Source organism: Lonchura striata, chromosome 1 (assembly GCF_046129695.1).
Source record: "Lonchura striata isolate bLonStr1 chromosome 1, bLonStr1.mat, whole genome shotgun sequence".
NCBI classification, from domain to species: domain Eukaryota; kingdom Metazoa; phylum Chordata; class Aves; order Passeriformes; family Estrildidae; genus Lonchura; species Lonchura striata.
In genome coordinates, this window is record NC_134603.1 from 96,928,551 (window position 1) to 96,947,543 (window position 18,993).

Consider the following 18,993-nt stretch of genomic DNA (forward strand, 5'->3'; position numbering starts at 1 on the left):
GATACTAAAATCCATGCAAAGTTCATTTATCACCAGCCACCTACCTGAATTTCAGGACTTGATTTATAATTTTTTCGTTCCTGCAAAGGAACTTCATTTTCTGGGGAGGAAAAAATAAGTAACTAAATTTTACTCTCTCACAGAGGATGAGGTCAGCTACTTCTACATTGTTTAAAGTAGAGACTTAAGAAAAGGTTTATGTACACCACCTGCAGCCTGAGTCAGGTTGGCTCGAAGGGCCTGTATGGTCTCCTTGGCTTTCCGTAGTTCAAACTCCAGGACTGGACAGGGATTTGGATTAAACACACACAGGCATCCAACCAAGGCAAGGGAAACAAAAATAAAATATAAAAAGCAAGGATGGGTGTGAAAAAAAAGATACCGTTTGTATTAAACGTAAAGCATGCAATCTTTATGGAACTTATGAACACATGCAGCAGAGTTGGTTTGAAAGCAAACTGGTGAACATTTTCCATAGTTTCATTGGCCTTGGGTTAGCTAAGTCAAAATTTCAAGCTGTCTGACAAGGACTTGCTGTAAGGTTTTAGGAAAAGTATTTGGGAGCTGATGCTGTCAAATGTTTTGGTTTTTGGGGGGGGGGGGGGGGGCAACAGGAGTATGTGGGCAATAAGAACACAGATCTAAATGAAACAAGTATGTTGTAGCAGGCAGAGGAAGCTGTCTCCATGTAGCAAAGCTTAAACCATGAAGTGAATGTACAGTCCCATTGACACCAGACTTTTTTTGGAAAATAAAATCATACACCAAAATCTTAGTAATTTAAATGTGAGATCTTGAAAGGTACTTTATCTTACTAGAAAAAAAAGTAATTTTAAATTTCTATTTAAAAATAGTGAAGTTTTAGGAATGCCCTACAGTCAATTAGGATTTTGAATTCAGTTCACTGAATTCAAATGAAGAGAGATGCGTAAGACCAAAAACACCCAAAAAATGCAGCTCTTCTGCAGTACTTAAAAAAAAAAAAACTTGAAAGGAAAAAAGTCTTTGCAGCATTACTCTTGAAAATTTGCACCGATTTTCAAAGACCAAGAGTCAGCTTTACATTCAAAAATACTTAATTCTAGTTCTCCACTCTTAATTCACCTTTTCACTCCCCTAGTCACTCTCATTTGTTTCTCATGTTCCAATGTTTCCTCCAAAAAGGGCCAGTGGTGATTTGTGCACACTGGGATTTCATGTGTTTTGATGCTGAGGTCATATGTATATGGTGGCTTCAAATTTTAACCCCATGGACCTTTGCAAAACATATAGTAAATGTTCTTTTAATAGCCATTTACAGGTAGAACATCTAAGGAAACCTATTTAAGAGATTACCAGATAAATACATGCATTTCACTAATTCTCAGATTAATCTAATCACACTAAAATATAGTTACCAGAACACAGGATTCTTAACTAGGAGAGATGAGCACAGAACACCTACCACATTGAAGTGTTAGATGACCTATTTAGAATAGTTTATTATCTACTTTATTCCCAAACAAAAGGAAAAATGTAGTGACTTTTAACAAGAAAGTTTCCATGAGATCTTTAATCACTGCCTGGAAACAATTTAATATGGCATTTTGAAATATTTACACAGAACAAAATGCACAGCAGAAACACTGCATTGTCCTTTGCTGGTAAAAAAAATGTTACTGAAGGCTGCAAATAAAACCAGTTCCTCTTTTGAGCATCTCTAACTAAGACTCTTGGTAATTAGCACTCATGGAAAAAAGATTCACTCAGTTTGCAGTTCTGCATAAAAACTGAAGGAGTTACTACAGTACACCACATTTGCTACATGAAAGTAACTTGTTTGATGCACAGAATTTTACTGCAGCAATACAAAAGCGCAACTGAGGATACAATGAATAAAATATGTAAAATCTCTCTAGTATTCAGCAATGCTGATCTGCAAATACTTCTGTGCAACAAAGTTAGAAAACATTCTCATCATAAAGCAAGTACCTAATTTTAGCACTTCCTTGCATTTGAACAGTTGTAAGATGCTAATTTGTTACTTTTTGAAAATTTAAAAGAACACAAATTAAGTAATTTTTCTTACGGAAATGACTACGTGTTAACATTTTACTCTTGAAAAATATTTGCAAAGACCAGAACAGTTGCAGATCAGGAGTGCCCTGCACTAGAATGATATAAATAATAAAAAAAGTTAGAAAAACAATGAAAACTATAAAAACTCAGGAATCTAATTAAGGAAAGTAGAAGTAAGACATGTCTGAAGGCGTAGAAAACCAAAAATCTCATGTCAGAAAAACCCATGTCAGACGGCAAGAACTGATTTTTAGTGAACTGTGACGATGCTGACAATTCTTAGAAGCCATTAGGACTTTACCCATTCAACCTTAAAAGTAGATTACTCTGCTGCATGTTTCTGTTACATAGTAGAAGATTCTAGACATAGTATATTCGAGAAGCTGTCATTGGTAGCATGTCAAAACAGCCACATAATCCCACCACAACACAGCATTGTTACAGTTGTACCTCATCTAATCTTACTAATGGTACCATGATAATTGCCATCATACAAACCTTGATGCTTTCAAGTCAGTCACAAATGTAGCTTTTATTTGAAGAAGTTTATAGGTGTTTATACAGTTATACACGTAAATAGCTATAAAATTAACTTCAGTCAAATGTTAAACTGTGATTAAAAGCTCTTTAAGTTATACTGAAATGTCATCTTCTGCCAAAACACATAATGATTTTTAATTCAAGATGTCTACCAATGAAATCAACACTAATAATCCCCATTTGTTGATTCTATAGCATTCTCTTACATAAAAAGGTAACCTTTTAACCCCTTTATTTGTAACCATTATGAACTATTGACTTCTAATATAAATTACCTGATGCCTCTCCCCCTCTCCTGTTACAAAGCTGAAGCTACACCTTCAGAAGCATTGACAAGCCAAGCCAAAATTTAACTTCATGCTTAACTAGGCTGACAACTCCCAGCAAATGGTGAAAGAGCTGGCACTACTTAAGAATAATGAACAAAAGTTTTGCTGCAGACAGCCTAAGAAAGGAAAGAATCAGATATTCCTCTGCACCAGGAAAGCAAAGAATATAAATTTAGAGCCTTGAGGTTGGGTAATCTTCCTACAAGTTTGGGTAATCTTCCTACAGTTCCTACTAAATTTCTGAACAATTTAGTTTGCCTTAGGGGAGAAAACTATCCAAATTACAATGGCTCTTTTTATTAAAAATGATGGCTTTTAAATGGCTTTTTCATTATTAAAAGTTTCTAATCACTACAGTTACCATCCTGAAAAAAATTACAAAGCCTGACTTAAATGGGTGAATATTTCAAGCAGGCAATGATGCATTGGACCAAGGTTTTCAGATCAGCAATTTTTAAATGTTTCAGTTTTCATGCAGCTAATATAATACACCTTAAAAGAGAAGTGCATATTAGGAACGAGTAGCTTCTCTGTTGAGCTTTGAAATTTCAAAATTAAGCTTTCTCAAGGATCTTATTCTATTGATTTATATTTGTTACTGACTTCGTAAGTTATTGGATCATAGATACGTACAAAGAATCTACAAAGGAGCACTTACAATTGGGACTGAACTAGTTGAGATCTACATGAACAGCAGTCTTGCTGAGCCAAGACCAAAAAGTTGAGGAAATAAGCAGTACTTCTAAAATCATCCAGCATTTCTGTTATGTAAGCAGTAGTATTTCCAATTATATTAGAATTTTATAATCTACATTTAGAATACCTTGTCAGATTTTTGCATACTTCACTATGAAGTACCCAGTACTTCAGATAATGGTAGAAGGGTAGTTCTGTGTTGTGAAGCCACTATATGGCATTTGGACATTTTCTTTTAAAAGTAGTTCTTCGCTGAAGTATCAAGGGCTCCAGTGCTTACCCAGCTTTCCTCACTTTCATACTGTTACAAGGTCTGTTGTTCCTTAACTGCCATTTTGAGTCCTTCCTCCTTGCCCAGTAAATGCAGAACTCCAGGTGCCCTAAATCATGCCCTCTAAAACATGGATGACATCCCATTATAGTTGATGAATCTGTACATACATTTTGAATCAATCAGAAGAAATTTAAATTCTCTGACAACAGGTAGCAATGAAGCCACTGTCCCTAACATACTTCAGGACCTGAGGTTTCCCAATTCCCTTTCCTGATGGAAATATTAAGAAAAAAGACAGCCTTGAAATGTGAAACACTTCAGCTCATAACACAAATAGCTGCAAATCAGAAAGCTGTAGTTCAGTACAAGAGATGACTACCATAGTACAAAAATTAAGACCAGCAGAGGGTTCAAGAGCAAGTAACAGAAATCTTGTCACTATAAAAGTGGGAGGCCAACACTTGACTCAGTAGCATCATTAATGCTTTGAAGTTAATGAGACAGGACCACCTACAGAGAAGGCTTCAACTACAGCAGACTTGTGTTCAACTTCAACCCCTGGAGACCTTCAACCTGAAAGGAAATCTAGAGGCTTACAACTCCTTCACAAGCTTAAGACAGGTAATGGGAAGACAAAACCAGATTTGCTTTCAGGATGAACAAAGTACAGACACAATGTTAGCAAGTGACTGTTGTACTACAGATGCCTTTTGTGTCTGTTTTTAAGTTTTGTTTGATTTTTTAAAAGATTTTCCTCTGATTTTGGTGTGCACAATTTAATAATGCCTACTAAAAAAAACCAAAAAAGGGCTCTGTAAAAAGCAGAAACTGTGAAACTGAGTCTAGATAAATGAAATTCTCAAAAATAAGTGTTTTTTAAACTGGTCTCTTCCTTTCAAATCTTACTCTTCCAATCAGAGACACAGACTAGCTTGAAATCAATGCAAATACAGGGAAATCTGAGAATACATATGATTGAAATGGAGTTTGATTATAAGAATTAATTTAATCATCTTTGAAAACACAGCATGTGTTTTTAAAATTATTAGATTCTCAAAACAATTAATGTCAAAGGCAGGTTAGCAATAATAAACATTTTGAATTATTCAAAGTAGGGGGTTTAGACCATGGCAAATTTAAGATGTGGCAGAAGATTCAGTTCCTTAGACTGAATGTCAGGCAACTTATTTTGAACAAGTCCTCTGAGTATTCAAGTTAGGTGTACCCTTATTACACAGGAAGGTAGCAGGTTTTCCATTCTCTAGCTGCTTTCTGGAAATTATGAATATTTGGAGGAGGTCTACTACTCCTAACAAATCCTTGAGTACTGAGTTTATCCTAGCAGCAATTATTTCAAGCACTTAATACATGACTTTGGATTCAGAACTTACTGGTCTTAGAGAACATGCTGTTTCCACTTAGTAAAAATTGTAAGATGTAAGGATGCATTGTAATCTTAGTGGATTACAATTGTATTATCCAAGTTGTTACATAGCTCTCAATTTCATTAAGATTAGGTAGATAAAGAAGAAAATTTATGTTTTCTAAACTGCAGATAGTTTTGTCAAACTTATGCACATCCTGACTGACTTCTGTGACTTGCATATTTCCAGTCAAGCAGATAATATTATAGAAGGGACTCTATAATATGTTTGCTTCTAGGCCAAATTTTGATTCTAATTCCAGATGGAATGATGTGGGCTAATAGCTTTTAAATACTGAAATCAAACAGGAGTTGATACAGTTATTTCCAGGAATGTTTTTGACTGTTAAAACAAACAAACAAAAAAAGGCAGTTAAGTCTACCACTACTCATAAGGGGCAAATAGAATATGGTGGCTTTGGATGATGATATATATGTAAGCATTTTTTGGTTTGGGGCTTTCTAACATAGCCAAGATAGAAAAGTATTTGGAAAGTGGTTATGTTACAACCTCTGTTTTAACATCCTTCTGACTCGGAACCAGTTTCATTTAGTGACTGATGTGCATTTATGTCCTATCTTTCACTTAGTATGACAAGGAACTGATATGGAAATCATGTGTTCTGTCCAAATAGTAAAGAACAAGGATAGGAGCATAAGAAAGGCATTTACAATGAGAAATAATTCAAACCTCATCTTCAGAACTATCAGAAGAAAAACATGACTATTAGATCATGGCCCCAAGTTCTCACAACATCTTACAATTTTAATCTCCTAAGCATCAAAGCTCTTAACAGAAAAGAAAGAATTTTAGAAGAAATAAGCAAAATGGACTTCCAGTTAGGTTTCAAACTGTATTTGCACTAAAAACAACTTCAAAAGCTGAGATTGTAATCCAGAGATTATTTAAAGAAGGAACTGGATTATCAAAATTCTTGAAATCTCTGTTGACATAATTTTTTTATGTGCAAAATAAATACTTATCAGCTTTTGAAATTACTTGGGAAGATAGCTTTAAATGTGATTGAGGAAAAATATTTTAAGCAATTATGAGTGAACCATAATTTTAACTAGAAACTAAATATTTTTTAAAACTTCCAGTCTTTAAAAATATCCAGAAATAATATTCAGTCTTACTTCATTCAAGTTCTTAGGTTACTTTTTAAGAACTCTTTGAAAAACATCTCTAAAGGAATGCACAACTGTAAATATCCTGACATACAATTCCCTCATCAATAACATATGACAGCAGTCAATCACTACATAGTAATTATCAAAAATATTGATCAATTTTACTATTTACTTAAACTTAATACTTAATTTTATGCTAAATTAATTTCTTAGTGGAAGTAATCAATATTTTGTTATTAATGTTTTGTCAGAAGATAACTGCTTCTACTGGATGTCAATTCTGACTGGTCTGTCTTTTCTGTAATTATCTCTAATCCAATTCTAAGGACAGCTCCAAGCAAGAATCAAACTAGCTCTCTCAGTAATGCTATTGCCAAGAAATACTGACTAGAACCAGGAAAAATCTACTACAATAATGAAAATAAATAAAATATTGAGATTTTGCTTGTTTGTTCCTTGCATTCCAGGACACAATTCACAAAGACTTGGGCTTCTTAAACACAATTTGTTTAGAATATTAGTTTTCTATTTACAACTATTGCCTCCTTAAAAAGGACTATATATATTGAAAAAGAGAGTAGCTAAATAACAGTAAGAATCCAGAAGTAAGAATAGCAGTAAGAATCATGAAGATCCTTTACAGAACTATGTTTTGTCAGCCTTTTCCTTGCTTGGTGGTTCAGAGTAGAGACAATAGGATGGAAGAGAAACATGGCAGCTTGCATCAGATCAGGTTTCATAAAGCTTAACCATGTGACCAGAAGTCACAGCATGGACAACTTCCATGAGCTCGGGATATTGAACAGTACTAACTGACAAGAAGTAAACAAAGCTCTGTAGCCCTTTCTAGAGAGCTTTTATGGGTTTCTCTGTGGAAGCTGTGAATAACTTCATATTTAAACTTGGAAAAAGACCTGGATAGTAAAATACAGCTCACATGCAAAAGTGGTTACTAAAATAATTTCAAACAGAAGGGAAAGCCTTTGGTAATGTAATAGATCCTGAAACTAAAAGTGCTGAAGATTTAGAACAAAAGGCAAAACCCCCATGATATAATCAAAGAAACAAATAGGAGAGAAAAGCACTACAATTAAGATTTGTAGCAAAGAACATTTATGGAACTGAGTACACCCAAAATTTGCTCTGGGTTTTGAAGTACTCATTTGATCTCAATGAAAGCTATATTTAAGAGATGACTTGCAACAGAACTTTACGTCAGAAAGGTCTTACCCACACAGCAGTAACAGACCACCATGTAGAGTAATTTAGTGAATGTTTCAGCTTAACAGTAGTAGTCAGTAGATAATACTAGGATACAGTTCTGTTGTCAAAGGCTGGGCACAATTTTCAAGCATACTGCATGTTTCTGCACTGGTGACATCTGGAATCATACACAAGTACACCTGCCTGAATATTTACAGTAAATGCAGCAGAAGTGTTTAAAGCATGATGCTATCATCAAGCTAATAGTTAAATCACCTCAGTGAAATCTTGTCATCTTCAGAAATATTCATTTATATATTTATATTTATTTATATTTATGCTAGAGACAACAGGTTAAACAGTAAAATTAACATTCTGTGATTCCTAAAACATATAGAACACTTACCTGCTACTCTTTCATCTGTTTCTCTATTGCCATCATCAGAGTATCTTGCAAAATCTAAAGAATCAAGAGTACTGATGCTTCCAGCACGATCTAAAGGTGTAGGAAAAACAAAAGTCAGACAGAATCCTGAAGAGCTGCCTGTCTTTTATAAAGTCAAAAGAGCATCTCATTTCAGAAACTATAAATTGGAGGTGACATGCTCTGCAAGACTCAAGTTGTAATGCATTTCCTGAAGCTCTCTAAATAGAGAGTACCTCAGTAAACTTGAACCAAAAATGCAGCACTACAGCAAGTTCATTGAGCAGACTGCAAGATATTTTTGCTCCCCCTAAAAGATGGCATTTCTAGCCTGTCCACAGCAGATGAGGAGCTATGCATTGTAGCACTTCTCCTTTTCCACAAGTGCCAAGGACTTTGGCTAGGATACACAGGTAAGAATGTAAAAGAAACCAAACTGTGACAAGTTTCAAGCAGTTCCCTTTTAGCAGAAACCTGTAACTGCCTCACTTTACTTCCTTTTCCCATTTTTAGTATTTTAAGGCATGTCATTGTGACCAAATACTTTTTTACATATCTCCTGATCTTGCTTTTAACTTCAGTACATACCCACTTAATTAACAGTTTTTGAAGAATGAAATATCTAACAAAAGCAAAGGAAGCACAGTTCATGCTATTGCAGATATATTATTCACACTCTACAATTAAATTCTGAATTTCAAAAAGAAAAAAAAAAAGAAATTCAGTAACTAGCATAGTGTTTGGATCCAATCTTGATATTTTTCATTTCACAGGAACGGCAAAGAGAAAACCATCAACCAAAATGCAATTTTGATAAGTCTGTTGAAGCACATACTCACCTTTTTTTTATAAAAACGCAAAAATTACATGGTAACAGAACTTAAAATAAATGGAACAGGTTCTTAGCACAATTGAACATGCAGAAATTATATTAAGTACCTTCATATCTTTCCTCTCCTTTTGAAATTAATTTCTATGTAGCACTCCAAAAGTAATTTTAATTACATTAGAACTGTTGTCACATTAACAAAGAACAAACTCCACAGAGCTGTCAAAAAAACACTTATCTGTCAGTGGAAATAGAAGCAATTTCATCACTTGTCAATCAAACTCTGTCATGACTAACATCATTAAGTATTTAACATCTCCTCCCATTTTGCATTATATAAAAAAATAAAAAACAAACAAAAAATCTATTAACAACTTTCTTTGTATATTTGTGCTTAATTGTACTGTAAGGCCTTGTGACATCCTTTATATGTGTAGACCAGCATTGCACTCAAATAATAACACCTGAATTAAGACTGATTAAAGCATTTACATTTAAAAGATACAGAGGTACTAAAGTTAGCAACTATAGCTGAGTTCTACAACATCAAGACTTGCCTGAAAACCTTAACCTGTCTTTTCCATGGATATAAAGTACATCTGAGTATACAGTTTATATCTACCAAAAGGTTTTTTCCTGTTACAATGCTTTCTTATCCAAACAATGAAACAGGCTGTTGCACTTCAGTGAGTCTCTACTCAGTCATTGGTTTTAAACCTCATTGCTCATATGCAGCTTCCAGTCTTATCCTCTGCAATTTTTTCAGATATTAGTCTGATTTAGTAATTCTCTGTAGGCTGTTCTAAATAGCTTAGTACAGTACAAACTTCTCTTTTTACAGCATCTTTGGAAAATGGACTGTTATGAAAATAAACCAGTGGGAATCACATTTGAAGAGATTAAGTTCAAAAGTAAACATGAATTTATGCAGTATGAGAGTTTTTAGAATTGACTTTTCAGAACACCCAGCACCTTGAAGAGTAGATACTGCTCCAACTTATTTCATTAGGAGCTACAAGATCATTTTTTGAAATCAAATTCAAGACAATATTTAAATGGAGATTTCAATGAAAAGCTGATGCTGAAGAGAAACAACTAAGTCTCACACACAGCATCACTATGGCAAATACAGAAATAAAACTGTTTCTCTCTGCAGTCTTGCCACGTTCATAGATCAATTTTCTAATTGATCTGTGAACAGAAGCGAAGTATCATCAGAGAAACAATGCTCAAATTTCAACTTAAGCCAACCACATCACAATTACTGAAGCATCCAAAGCCATATGCAACACAACTTTTTCTTTATATGACTAGTGGTGCACTTCAGAGGCCAAGGTTCTCCCCTGAGAACTGATAAATACAGGCATAAAACACAAACTTATTTGGCAAAGCCAGAAACTTATTGAAAAAAACCCCAAACAACCAAAACCCAGATGCCTATAAAAAAAAGCAGGGGGTAATCACAATATTTGTCAGGATTTAGACAACAGAAGCTGTTTAAGATCATACCAGCAACAGTGAGTCCAACAACTCACAATATCAATCACTTCTACAACCTTAATGGTCCTACAGGAACAAGCAACACCAAGGGGGTTTATGATTTCAACACCCAGAAACTGCCTTAAGCACCACCCTACATGCACAGCAGCAATTTACAGGGTTGAAACTTGAGCATTCACCATTTTGACTTTGCTTTATCATTACCGTGTTCATAATAAAAGCAAACATCTGACTTCCTTTTCATAGAGGCCGACACTGGGAAGATGTACAAACAACTAGATTCAGGTTGATGAAACCAAGGAAGATCTGCTAAGGAACACCAGCCCTCATGGCCTGTTTCCTGACACCATTATTTCACTCTACCAGTAATGCTGATCCTCCTGCCCATTACAAAAGCCCACACCCATTAGCACACCCCCTAAGCCAAGATGTGTCATTAGCAGCAGTCAGGGCACACAGGCACTAATGAACACTGCCCACAGTGAAGAGCAGCAGGGCTGTGCCTTCACCTACCTGCCTAAATGTCACCGTGGGGAAATTGCATCTGTGGCCTTGCTACTTACCACTTTCTCTGTAGGCAGGCATCAGCAGAGGTTTAACTCCTAAAACTAATGCCACTATTGTAAATGCAGGCGAACCCAATGGGAAGAAATGTAGGCGAACCCAGTGGGAAGAAATGAGGACGTCTGACTCAATTCAGAAGGCTGAATTATTTATTTATTGTAACTATGCTAAAATACATTAATATACTATATAAAAGGAGGATACTAAAACTACATAGTACTTTCTCTGATTCTATCTCTAACCTCTCTCGAGTGTCCACACACAGGTGGATTGGATTGGCCATCAGGCTCAAACAATCCTCACCAGAATCCAATCAAGCAATCACTCCAGGTAAGTAATTCTCTACACACATTCCACATAGGAAAAACAAGGAGCAAAAATAGAAATTGTTTCATTTCTCTCTGTGCATCTCTATGAAAAATCCTGAGAGGGAAAGAAATGTGCTTGCCACATGCCACTGTCTCAAAAATGGAATAACATAACCTCGTATTTTACACTTCCATAAAGGACATAGCTGTTCCGCAAAGGATCAAGAGGGTGTAAAAGGTACCTCCCTGCTGGCAGCACAATAGCCTCGTTTGGAAAATGGGCAGGGCTGTTTGAAGGAAAGGAATCAAAGGGAAGGGCTGTGCTCAGTCACACAGCTCACCTGAGGAATCTGAAACAGCATTTGTCTGAAGTACAAACAGTTGTACTTCAGGACACTGAGTGGAAGCATTTCAACCACAGCAGTCAGAAAGAGAACTATTTTCTGAACTGAAAGTTAAAAAGAAAAAAAAAAAACCCACAACAATTTCTTAGAAGAAAACACATAATTTTTAAAATAAAAGTAAAAATTTTAGACTCAAGTGATTTGGCAAACAATATCAAAGCAATTTTTTGTGGAGAATCCACTGATAAGGAAAAGTACACCTTGGCTGAAATCTGCTTCTTTCTCAAAAAGAAACCCAACCTGCCACAGCAGTGGGAACCCATTTTGTTGTCCTGGTATGTGCGTTTTTATCAACAGTCTCCTGAGCATCGATTTTAGCTTCTTTCTCTGAATTAAAACACTTTATAATTAGCAATTCTCTTTTGCTAAAAGCTTTCCTAGTGAATACTCACAAGATAATTGCTGTCAGCTTCATGTTGCAGAAATGGTAAAAGCAAAGTAACAGGAACAGTTTTGACAAGCAGATAGAAACAACTGCAGAACATGCATCACCTCAATATGGAACAAGACAGTGCATAGAGAAGCAGTGAAACAGGCTTAGAGTTTTCATAATTCATACCAGAGAAATGCCAGGAGACATACTGGGATAATAAAGGAGAGCCTGGGCACAGTTCTTGTCTCTTACCTTTACCACTGGAAAAGGATGAGCAAAATCAGAATGCCAACATTCATATACTCAAAGATAAGAAGATTTTTAATCGCTTAAAAAATGCAATGCATTTAACTTCATTTTTGAAGTGAAAAAAATGGGTTCAACATCACATTTTGCCTATTAACTTATACAGTCTTTAAAAATATTGCTTCATTCTAGAGGAAAGGAATTTTAATTCTCTTCTTATTCCCAGAACTGGCACCAAATGACATGCAGATTTCTGCTGACAGCTTCTGTTACCATGGCATATATTCAGCTCTCCCTGAAAGTTAAGCATAACCACCAAAGTAGGAAAATGTAAGGGAATTTCAAAGTGATACATCCCCCTTCACTGGCATACATAATATGAAAAAGGTTGTTTCATTCATTCTGATGATAAAAGGAAATTATTTTTACCAGTTTACCTAAAGAACACCAAGAATGATCATATTAGCCATATTGCCACATTATGTACATTAAGTATAAATAAGTTGCAGTCTTCTACAAAATCTCATTAAATAATCTTTACATGTTCATGACACTGTAAATCAGCCAAAAGCACAGACAAATTAAGTGGCATTACTTATTGATAGGAGGCACAAGAAAAAATATTTAAAAAATTAATGTTTTAGAAGCTATTTGAATTTATTTTGCAAACATCCAAATTTATTTTAAAAATTACTCATTGATAAAGCAGCCCAGTTGTCACAATTCCTCTAAGATCACAGGAAATCATAATATATGTACTAACAATTAATCAAATGGAACCTATTAAGACCCAGAAATCCACAATTTTTCCTTGAAATTCAAAAAGAAGAAATGCTACTATGCTTGTACATGACAGATTCACTTAGCTAAGTGTTCACTTGTATTGAAAAATATCTGTAACCTGAAACCAGACTATTGCCATATTTTAAACTGCTGAGTGAAAGCTGGCTAACCACATTTTATAGTGATTGGAGAAATAACTGGTCACTGGATCTAGAATTTTGGTTAACATACAAATGGAACTAAAAGTGAATCCTTTCCAGGCTGGATCAGAGCAGCTTCCCACTGGATATTGCATGTACTAGGACAACACATTTCCCAGTTTAAGCCAGGCTTTATATGAATTATGTGGTTCTGTGGAGGATGAAACAGCTGAAGGCAGATAGCTCACACATCTCACAGGGACACAGAACCTTTTTGAGTTTTTTTGAGATAGTAAAGGTCTGGATAGTAACTTATACCTATAATGCTATCAGGGCCATCAGGTGGACTCCAACCTCCACCCTCACACATCACTATTTAGAGAAGAAAAACCAAACATGACTTGGCATTGAAAAAAAAACCCAAAACCAAGCAAAAGAACACTCTGAATAGATTCTACCCAATTGGTTAATGCAATTGTATTTGTAATTTACTGTAGCATTATCAAACAGGAACACACAACATAATAAAGGCTTGGAAAAGATTCTAAAAACATTATGTATGCTACTGGATACTATAAAGATTTATATCAAGAACTTTGAATACTCATCCAAGCACAGCTCTGCTTGCAGAAGCACTGAATTTTTATTTCATGCAGTCTTTTTCTTTTACTTTAGGCAAAGTTAAAATGTTTTAACATTAGTGTTAGAATTATCGTACAAGCAACTTAATCCACCAGTAGTAATTTTATTTGATAATAATACACTCTGTTCACTAAATTAAATTTTCACCACATAGGATTTCACTAGGGACAAACATTAAACAAGGCCTGCCAGTTCAGTATCAGGTACAACCCTACATAGAAGCCATCTCAGGTTAATGCCTTCTAGCTTACCCTGAATAAAACCAGACGTTGAAAGTTACATAAGTAAATGACTGACGCTATCAAAAATTATTCCTTCAGCATCATCATTTGATAGCTACTTCAGGTAAGAAAAAACCCAATATGACTCTAGAATACAATTCTCTGCAGCAATAGAAATAAGTTGCACTTCATTCTTGAACTGGGCACTGAAAATCTATTTTGTAGAACAAAATTATTAAAATAGGAAATTGCTAAGGTTTGATTTTATTATGAATTAAAACCCAAAGCAAAACAGGATTATTCAACCAACAAATATGCTATATTTAACACACAGCAACAAATTAGACTCAAAAAATTTGTATGCTATCATACAAAGAAAGTTGTTGGGGACTATAAATGTCAGAAAAGCATGCAATTACAGCTCTAGGTGGAAAAACCCCCTACTTATGCTGAGATACTCTTTCAGATCTCGGAAAAGTGAGAAGCTATAAAAGCCCCCTACTGCAATGTTTTTTGACCAACAAGCCATGGATTATAACTAAGACAAGCTTTAAAATAACCATATAGTTCCATGTAACTTTAGGAAACACACAACTTTTTCCTGATGAGCTGTGCTATTCCTATGAGTTAACCTGTCCCTCCTCCCTTTATACACATAAACCCCTTCTAGCATGGAGGAACCCCTCCATCTAAAAGTAAATGATGTAATGAAGAGATCAAAGCCAAAACTTAAAGATGTCTGCAAACCAAAGGTTGAAAAAAATTTCATAGACATCTGCAAAGGACAACAGTACCCATATTTTATAGGGTATAGATTATCTTTACTTTCAGGGCACCCAACCTAATTTTTCAATGCAGAGATACAGGCAAACTAGCAAATATTCTCATAACAGATCCCAACAATAGAAGCTTCTATGACAATTATTCAGGTCTGACACTTTCCCCCTTTCTTCTCTGTGCTACAGATACAATAAAAGAACTATTGAAATTCAAACCTAAGGGAATGCAGATGTATAAATACACATTTTAGATCTATTTCTGCTAGCAGTAAACAAGTCTTCAAGTGAGGTACTTTACCTACCTTAAACATTCCTAGAGTAAACTAGCCAGTTTCCTCTAAACAGAACTAGAGTAAACTAGCCAGCAGAGTAATGCAGCAGATGGTCTGTTCTTTTCTAGAGCTACTGGTCTGAAAAAGCATGTCCTCAAATAAACTTGTGTTTTCAGCTAACCTGCACAATATCACAGGCAGAAAATAGCAGAAGCCAAGGAAACAGGGAATGGAGGTTAACTGGGAAAAAGAACAAATTTCCTCTTGTACTTTTTTGTACATGCTTAAGCCCCGTATTACTACTGAACCACACACGTGCATATGTGAATAAACCAAATTGTGAGAGAGAGCAAGCATGTGTGACAGAAGATGTGGGATAATGTGAAAACCCAAAGAGTTGTAATGAAGTCCTTTCCACATTAAATCAATCAGGAATCATTAACTCTTTAATAAGTGATCCTCAATTCAGAGTTTGTATTTGTGACTACCTTATATAGCAACTGAAATATGTTGTGCAATACATATGAATAAATGAATTAAACAATTTAATTCCCAATAAGTAAAACTAGAAATTTAATTTAACTGTACCACATTTCATAAGACATCTCTGAAGCCATATTACTTTGAAAAGTTTTAAAAGTCTGCTGCATTTAAAATTTCTGTTATGTTTCAACTTGTTCCAAGCTTACCGATGCTGGATCTCTCAGCAAAGCAAACTTGATCCATTGCAGCAGACATGCGATCTAGCATACAACCTTTACAGTAGAAACAGACTTATATAACAATTTTTTAAACCAACTTGAACTTGTAGAGTAAATTTTACCAGATCAACACATTCCACATTGCTAGAGTAACTCAGGGATGGAACAAAAAGCCTTAAATTAATTCATTGCATCAGACACTAATCTGTAAGCACCTGACCTACCAACCTTGCTTTGCCACTCAAGTGCCTCTTTTGCTCTCTCCCAGATGTTTTCAATCAATGAGACCTGAAGAATTTTCCAAATTCATATGTTCTGAAAACTTCAGACCCTCATCAAATGAAAACTTAGTTAAGCAAAGTTACTAGAATAAAATTAACTTCCAAGCTCTCAGAACAATCTACTTACCAATTACCAAGAACAGACATTCAGTACTATTTCATGATGGGCAATACAAGCCAGATTGAAAACAGATGATTAATATACTTTCCTACTTTATATTTATAGCAAGTTATAAAAAGTCATAGGAAGCATATGAGGGTAAACCTCTAAAGCTGGTTAGAGAAAACTAACCTATTCTTGCTGGCCAAGAAAAGAAAAAACCCAAAACCAACAAAATCCCACCCACTAACCAACCAACAGAAAAAACCCAACCACCAGATAAGTAAAGCAAATATTCTGCAGACACATTGCAATAAAAAAGTATTACTCTCACTCCCATGACAGGCACACTGCACAAGCTCATCAGAAAGATTAAATTACAAGTAAAAAATAGGTAAAATTGTATACCCTAGCACAGAAATAACATGCTCAGAGAACTGGGTTATGATAGACATGCACCTGGGCTGATATCCTGAGATACCAAAACCAGGCTGTTTTTGGAGAGAGGCTTATTGCATAGGCACTCTCGGGCAGCATCCAAATTAGTTGAGTTTGAAAGAATCAAGTCAACCCTGCACAAAACATTTGGATGCTGCTGCAGTGAACACTGAGGTCCAGAGGGGTGTGACCTTAGGAAAAATCACCAAACCCGGCCTGACCCCCTACACATGTGCAAGGAGTAGCTCAAGCTGCAGTGCTCTTGAGCAAGCAGACTTTCCCAAAACAGAACAGCTAAGGGTGAAGCACAGCATGGAGGTAGTCCTTCAAGCTCATGACCTCAGCTGGTTTTAGCAGAAATCAGAAAGCTTCACCAGCATCAAATTAACTCCATATGCTTGATGCTGTGGGACTGCACTGTCCAAAATGCATCCATTAACTTGTACCACAAGGATTTTTCCATTTGTCGCAGTAACCCAGCTCTCTGTTAAAGGCTAACATCAAGCAAAATTGTCTCACTTTAGTCCTTAAATGGTTCTCCTTGCTGAAGGACTACTTGAAGTGTATGGATAATATCTATCTTTATTCTCAAGCACTGTATTGCCTCAGTTTTTTTCATATTTACATTTCAGTAAGTTCTCATTTGCCCACTTTCTACATTTATATTAGGACAGTAGTAAATTTTCCAGTTAAAACTTGTGTCCATATGGTTCCTACAGAATAAAAAAAACAACTAGCAACTGGAGACCAAAGCATTTCTCCTATAAAAAAAAGGCTGAGAAAGATGAAGCTGTTCAGCATGGAGAGAAGGCTCAGGAGGAGTCTCATGACATGTATAAATAATTGAAGGGAGGCCACAAAGAGGACAGAGGCAGGCTCTTCTCAGTGGTGACCTGTGACAGACCATAGACAGTGGGCACAAACTGAAACTCAGGAGGTTCCTTTGAAACATCAGGAACCGTTTCTACTATAAGGGTGATGGAGCACTGGCAGAGATTACCCAGGGGGGTGATACAGTCTCTGTCCCTGGAGATACTTAAAAGGCCATTTGGTCATGAGCCTGGGAAACCATGTGTAGGTCACAGTAGTTCTGCTAGAGGAGGAGGATGGACCAGATATCACCAGAGGTCCCTTCCCACCTCTGCCATGCTGTGAGTCTGAGATTATTCTTGCCATGATTTCCCTTACTCCAAAAGTTTTTTTCAAATGACAAAGCAGCTCATAGCTTTCTCTCTCCTCTAACATCAAACAAGATGAAAAAGTACTTGTTATATAAATATGAAATTCTTGTTCTGTGAGTTTTTACATAACAGTATTTCCTTCAATTCAACAACAAAGTAATCAGTTGCATCACTATCATGAAGAATTATATTGCAGGAAGGGAGGAAGAAAATTGCCTCTACCCTACAGTGCATTGGAAGAAACGGTTCGCTATTTCTTAAAAGCCTTTTCAACTTGGTCTGTCTTAAAAAAAACAACAAAACACTTTTTTTAACTATTTGTCCAACACACTCAATATACTTTGTAGCATGTCTCGGGCATTTACATCACAGATAAATATATAAGGCCTACAAACTTTATTGAATTACTCCATGTTTTAGCCTGTGCTAGAGGAGGTTTCAACTCAGTTTCTCAAATCTGCAACTTTACAATACACTAAAAAACCAAATACAAGTCACACCTTGAAGGCAAGGAGCTGTCTGTTTGAACTCAGCAGTAGAAGGTTTCAGGACTTGACTTCTCATTAAAAAAAATAAGACTCCTCATGCTATATTTTAGAGGGCTCCATAGATATAAGTTGCCTAACTCAGATTTTGTAGAAAATCTTAATTTAGTTGAGAAGTGTAATCCTGAAAGATTGTTTTTCCCATATTTTCATTATTTCTGTGTTTACAGAACACAGAACTCCAGTATTTACAAATTTTCAATTAACAGAGACGGACTGCACACAAATCAGCTTCCAACATAGCTGATATCAATAGCTACTTGATAATAAATTTCTGGCAAATACTAGACACTTTTTTTATCAGGTAATGAAACTCGTGTAAAATTTTCATCAAGCATTCTCTCAGCTGGACAGAATTTATGATTCACATCTTCAGTTTAGAAAAAGATAATTCTCAGAGGAAAAAAGCTAGAGGAAATTTGATATAACTTACACAGGATTGAAATTACGTATGGGAGAACTTAGAAAAGTTGCCAACGGTTGGTTCTGAAATGCAAAGCTCTAGCTCAACATTCTAATTTCCTTCTTTTCTTTTACCCAAAATCCAAAAACCAATCTCTTCTTTCCCTAAAGAGCAAAACCATCAGAAGAATGGTGTGCTGCTTCAG

General features: G+C 35.6%; 1 protein-coding gene across 3 annotated transcripts in view; it reads right to left on the minus strand.

The window, feature by feature from the left end:
• RELCH (RAB11 binding and LisH domain, coiled-coil and HEAT repeat containing) overlaps nucleotides 1-18,993 on the minus strand; it is a 76,680-nt gene that overhangs the window by 52,007 nt on the left and 5,680 nt on the right. For 2 of the 3 annotated variants that reach the window (XM_077786085.1, XM_031503937.2), the window contains exons 2-4: nucleotides 8,061-8,150; nucleotides 210-281; nucleotides 45-100 (exon numbers count right to left, since the gene is read on the minus strand). In XM_077786085.1, coding sequence (XP_077642211.1) covers nucleotides 45-100; nucleotides 210-281; nucleotides 8,061-8,150 — 218 coding nt within the window. The remainder of the gene's footprint in view (nucleotides 1-44; nucleotides 101-209; nucleotides 282-8,060; nucleotides 8,151-18,993) is intronic. The other variant, XM_077786083.1, reaches the window with a different exon arrangement.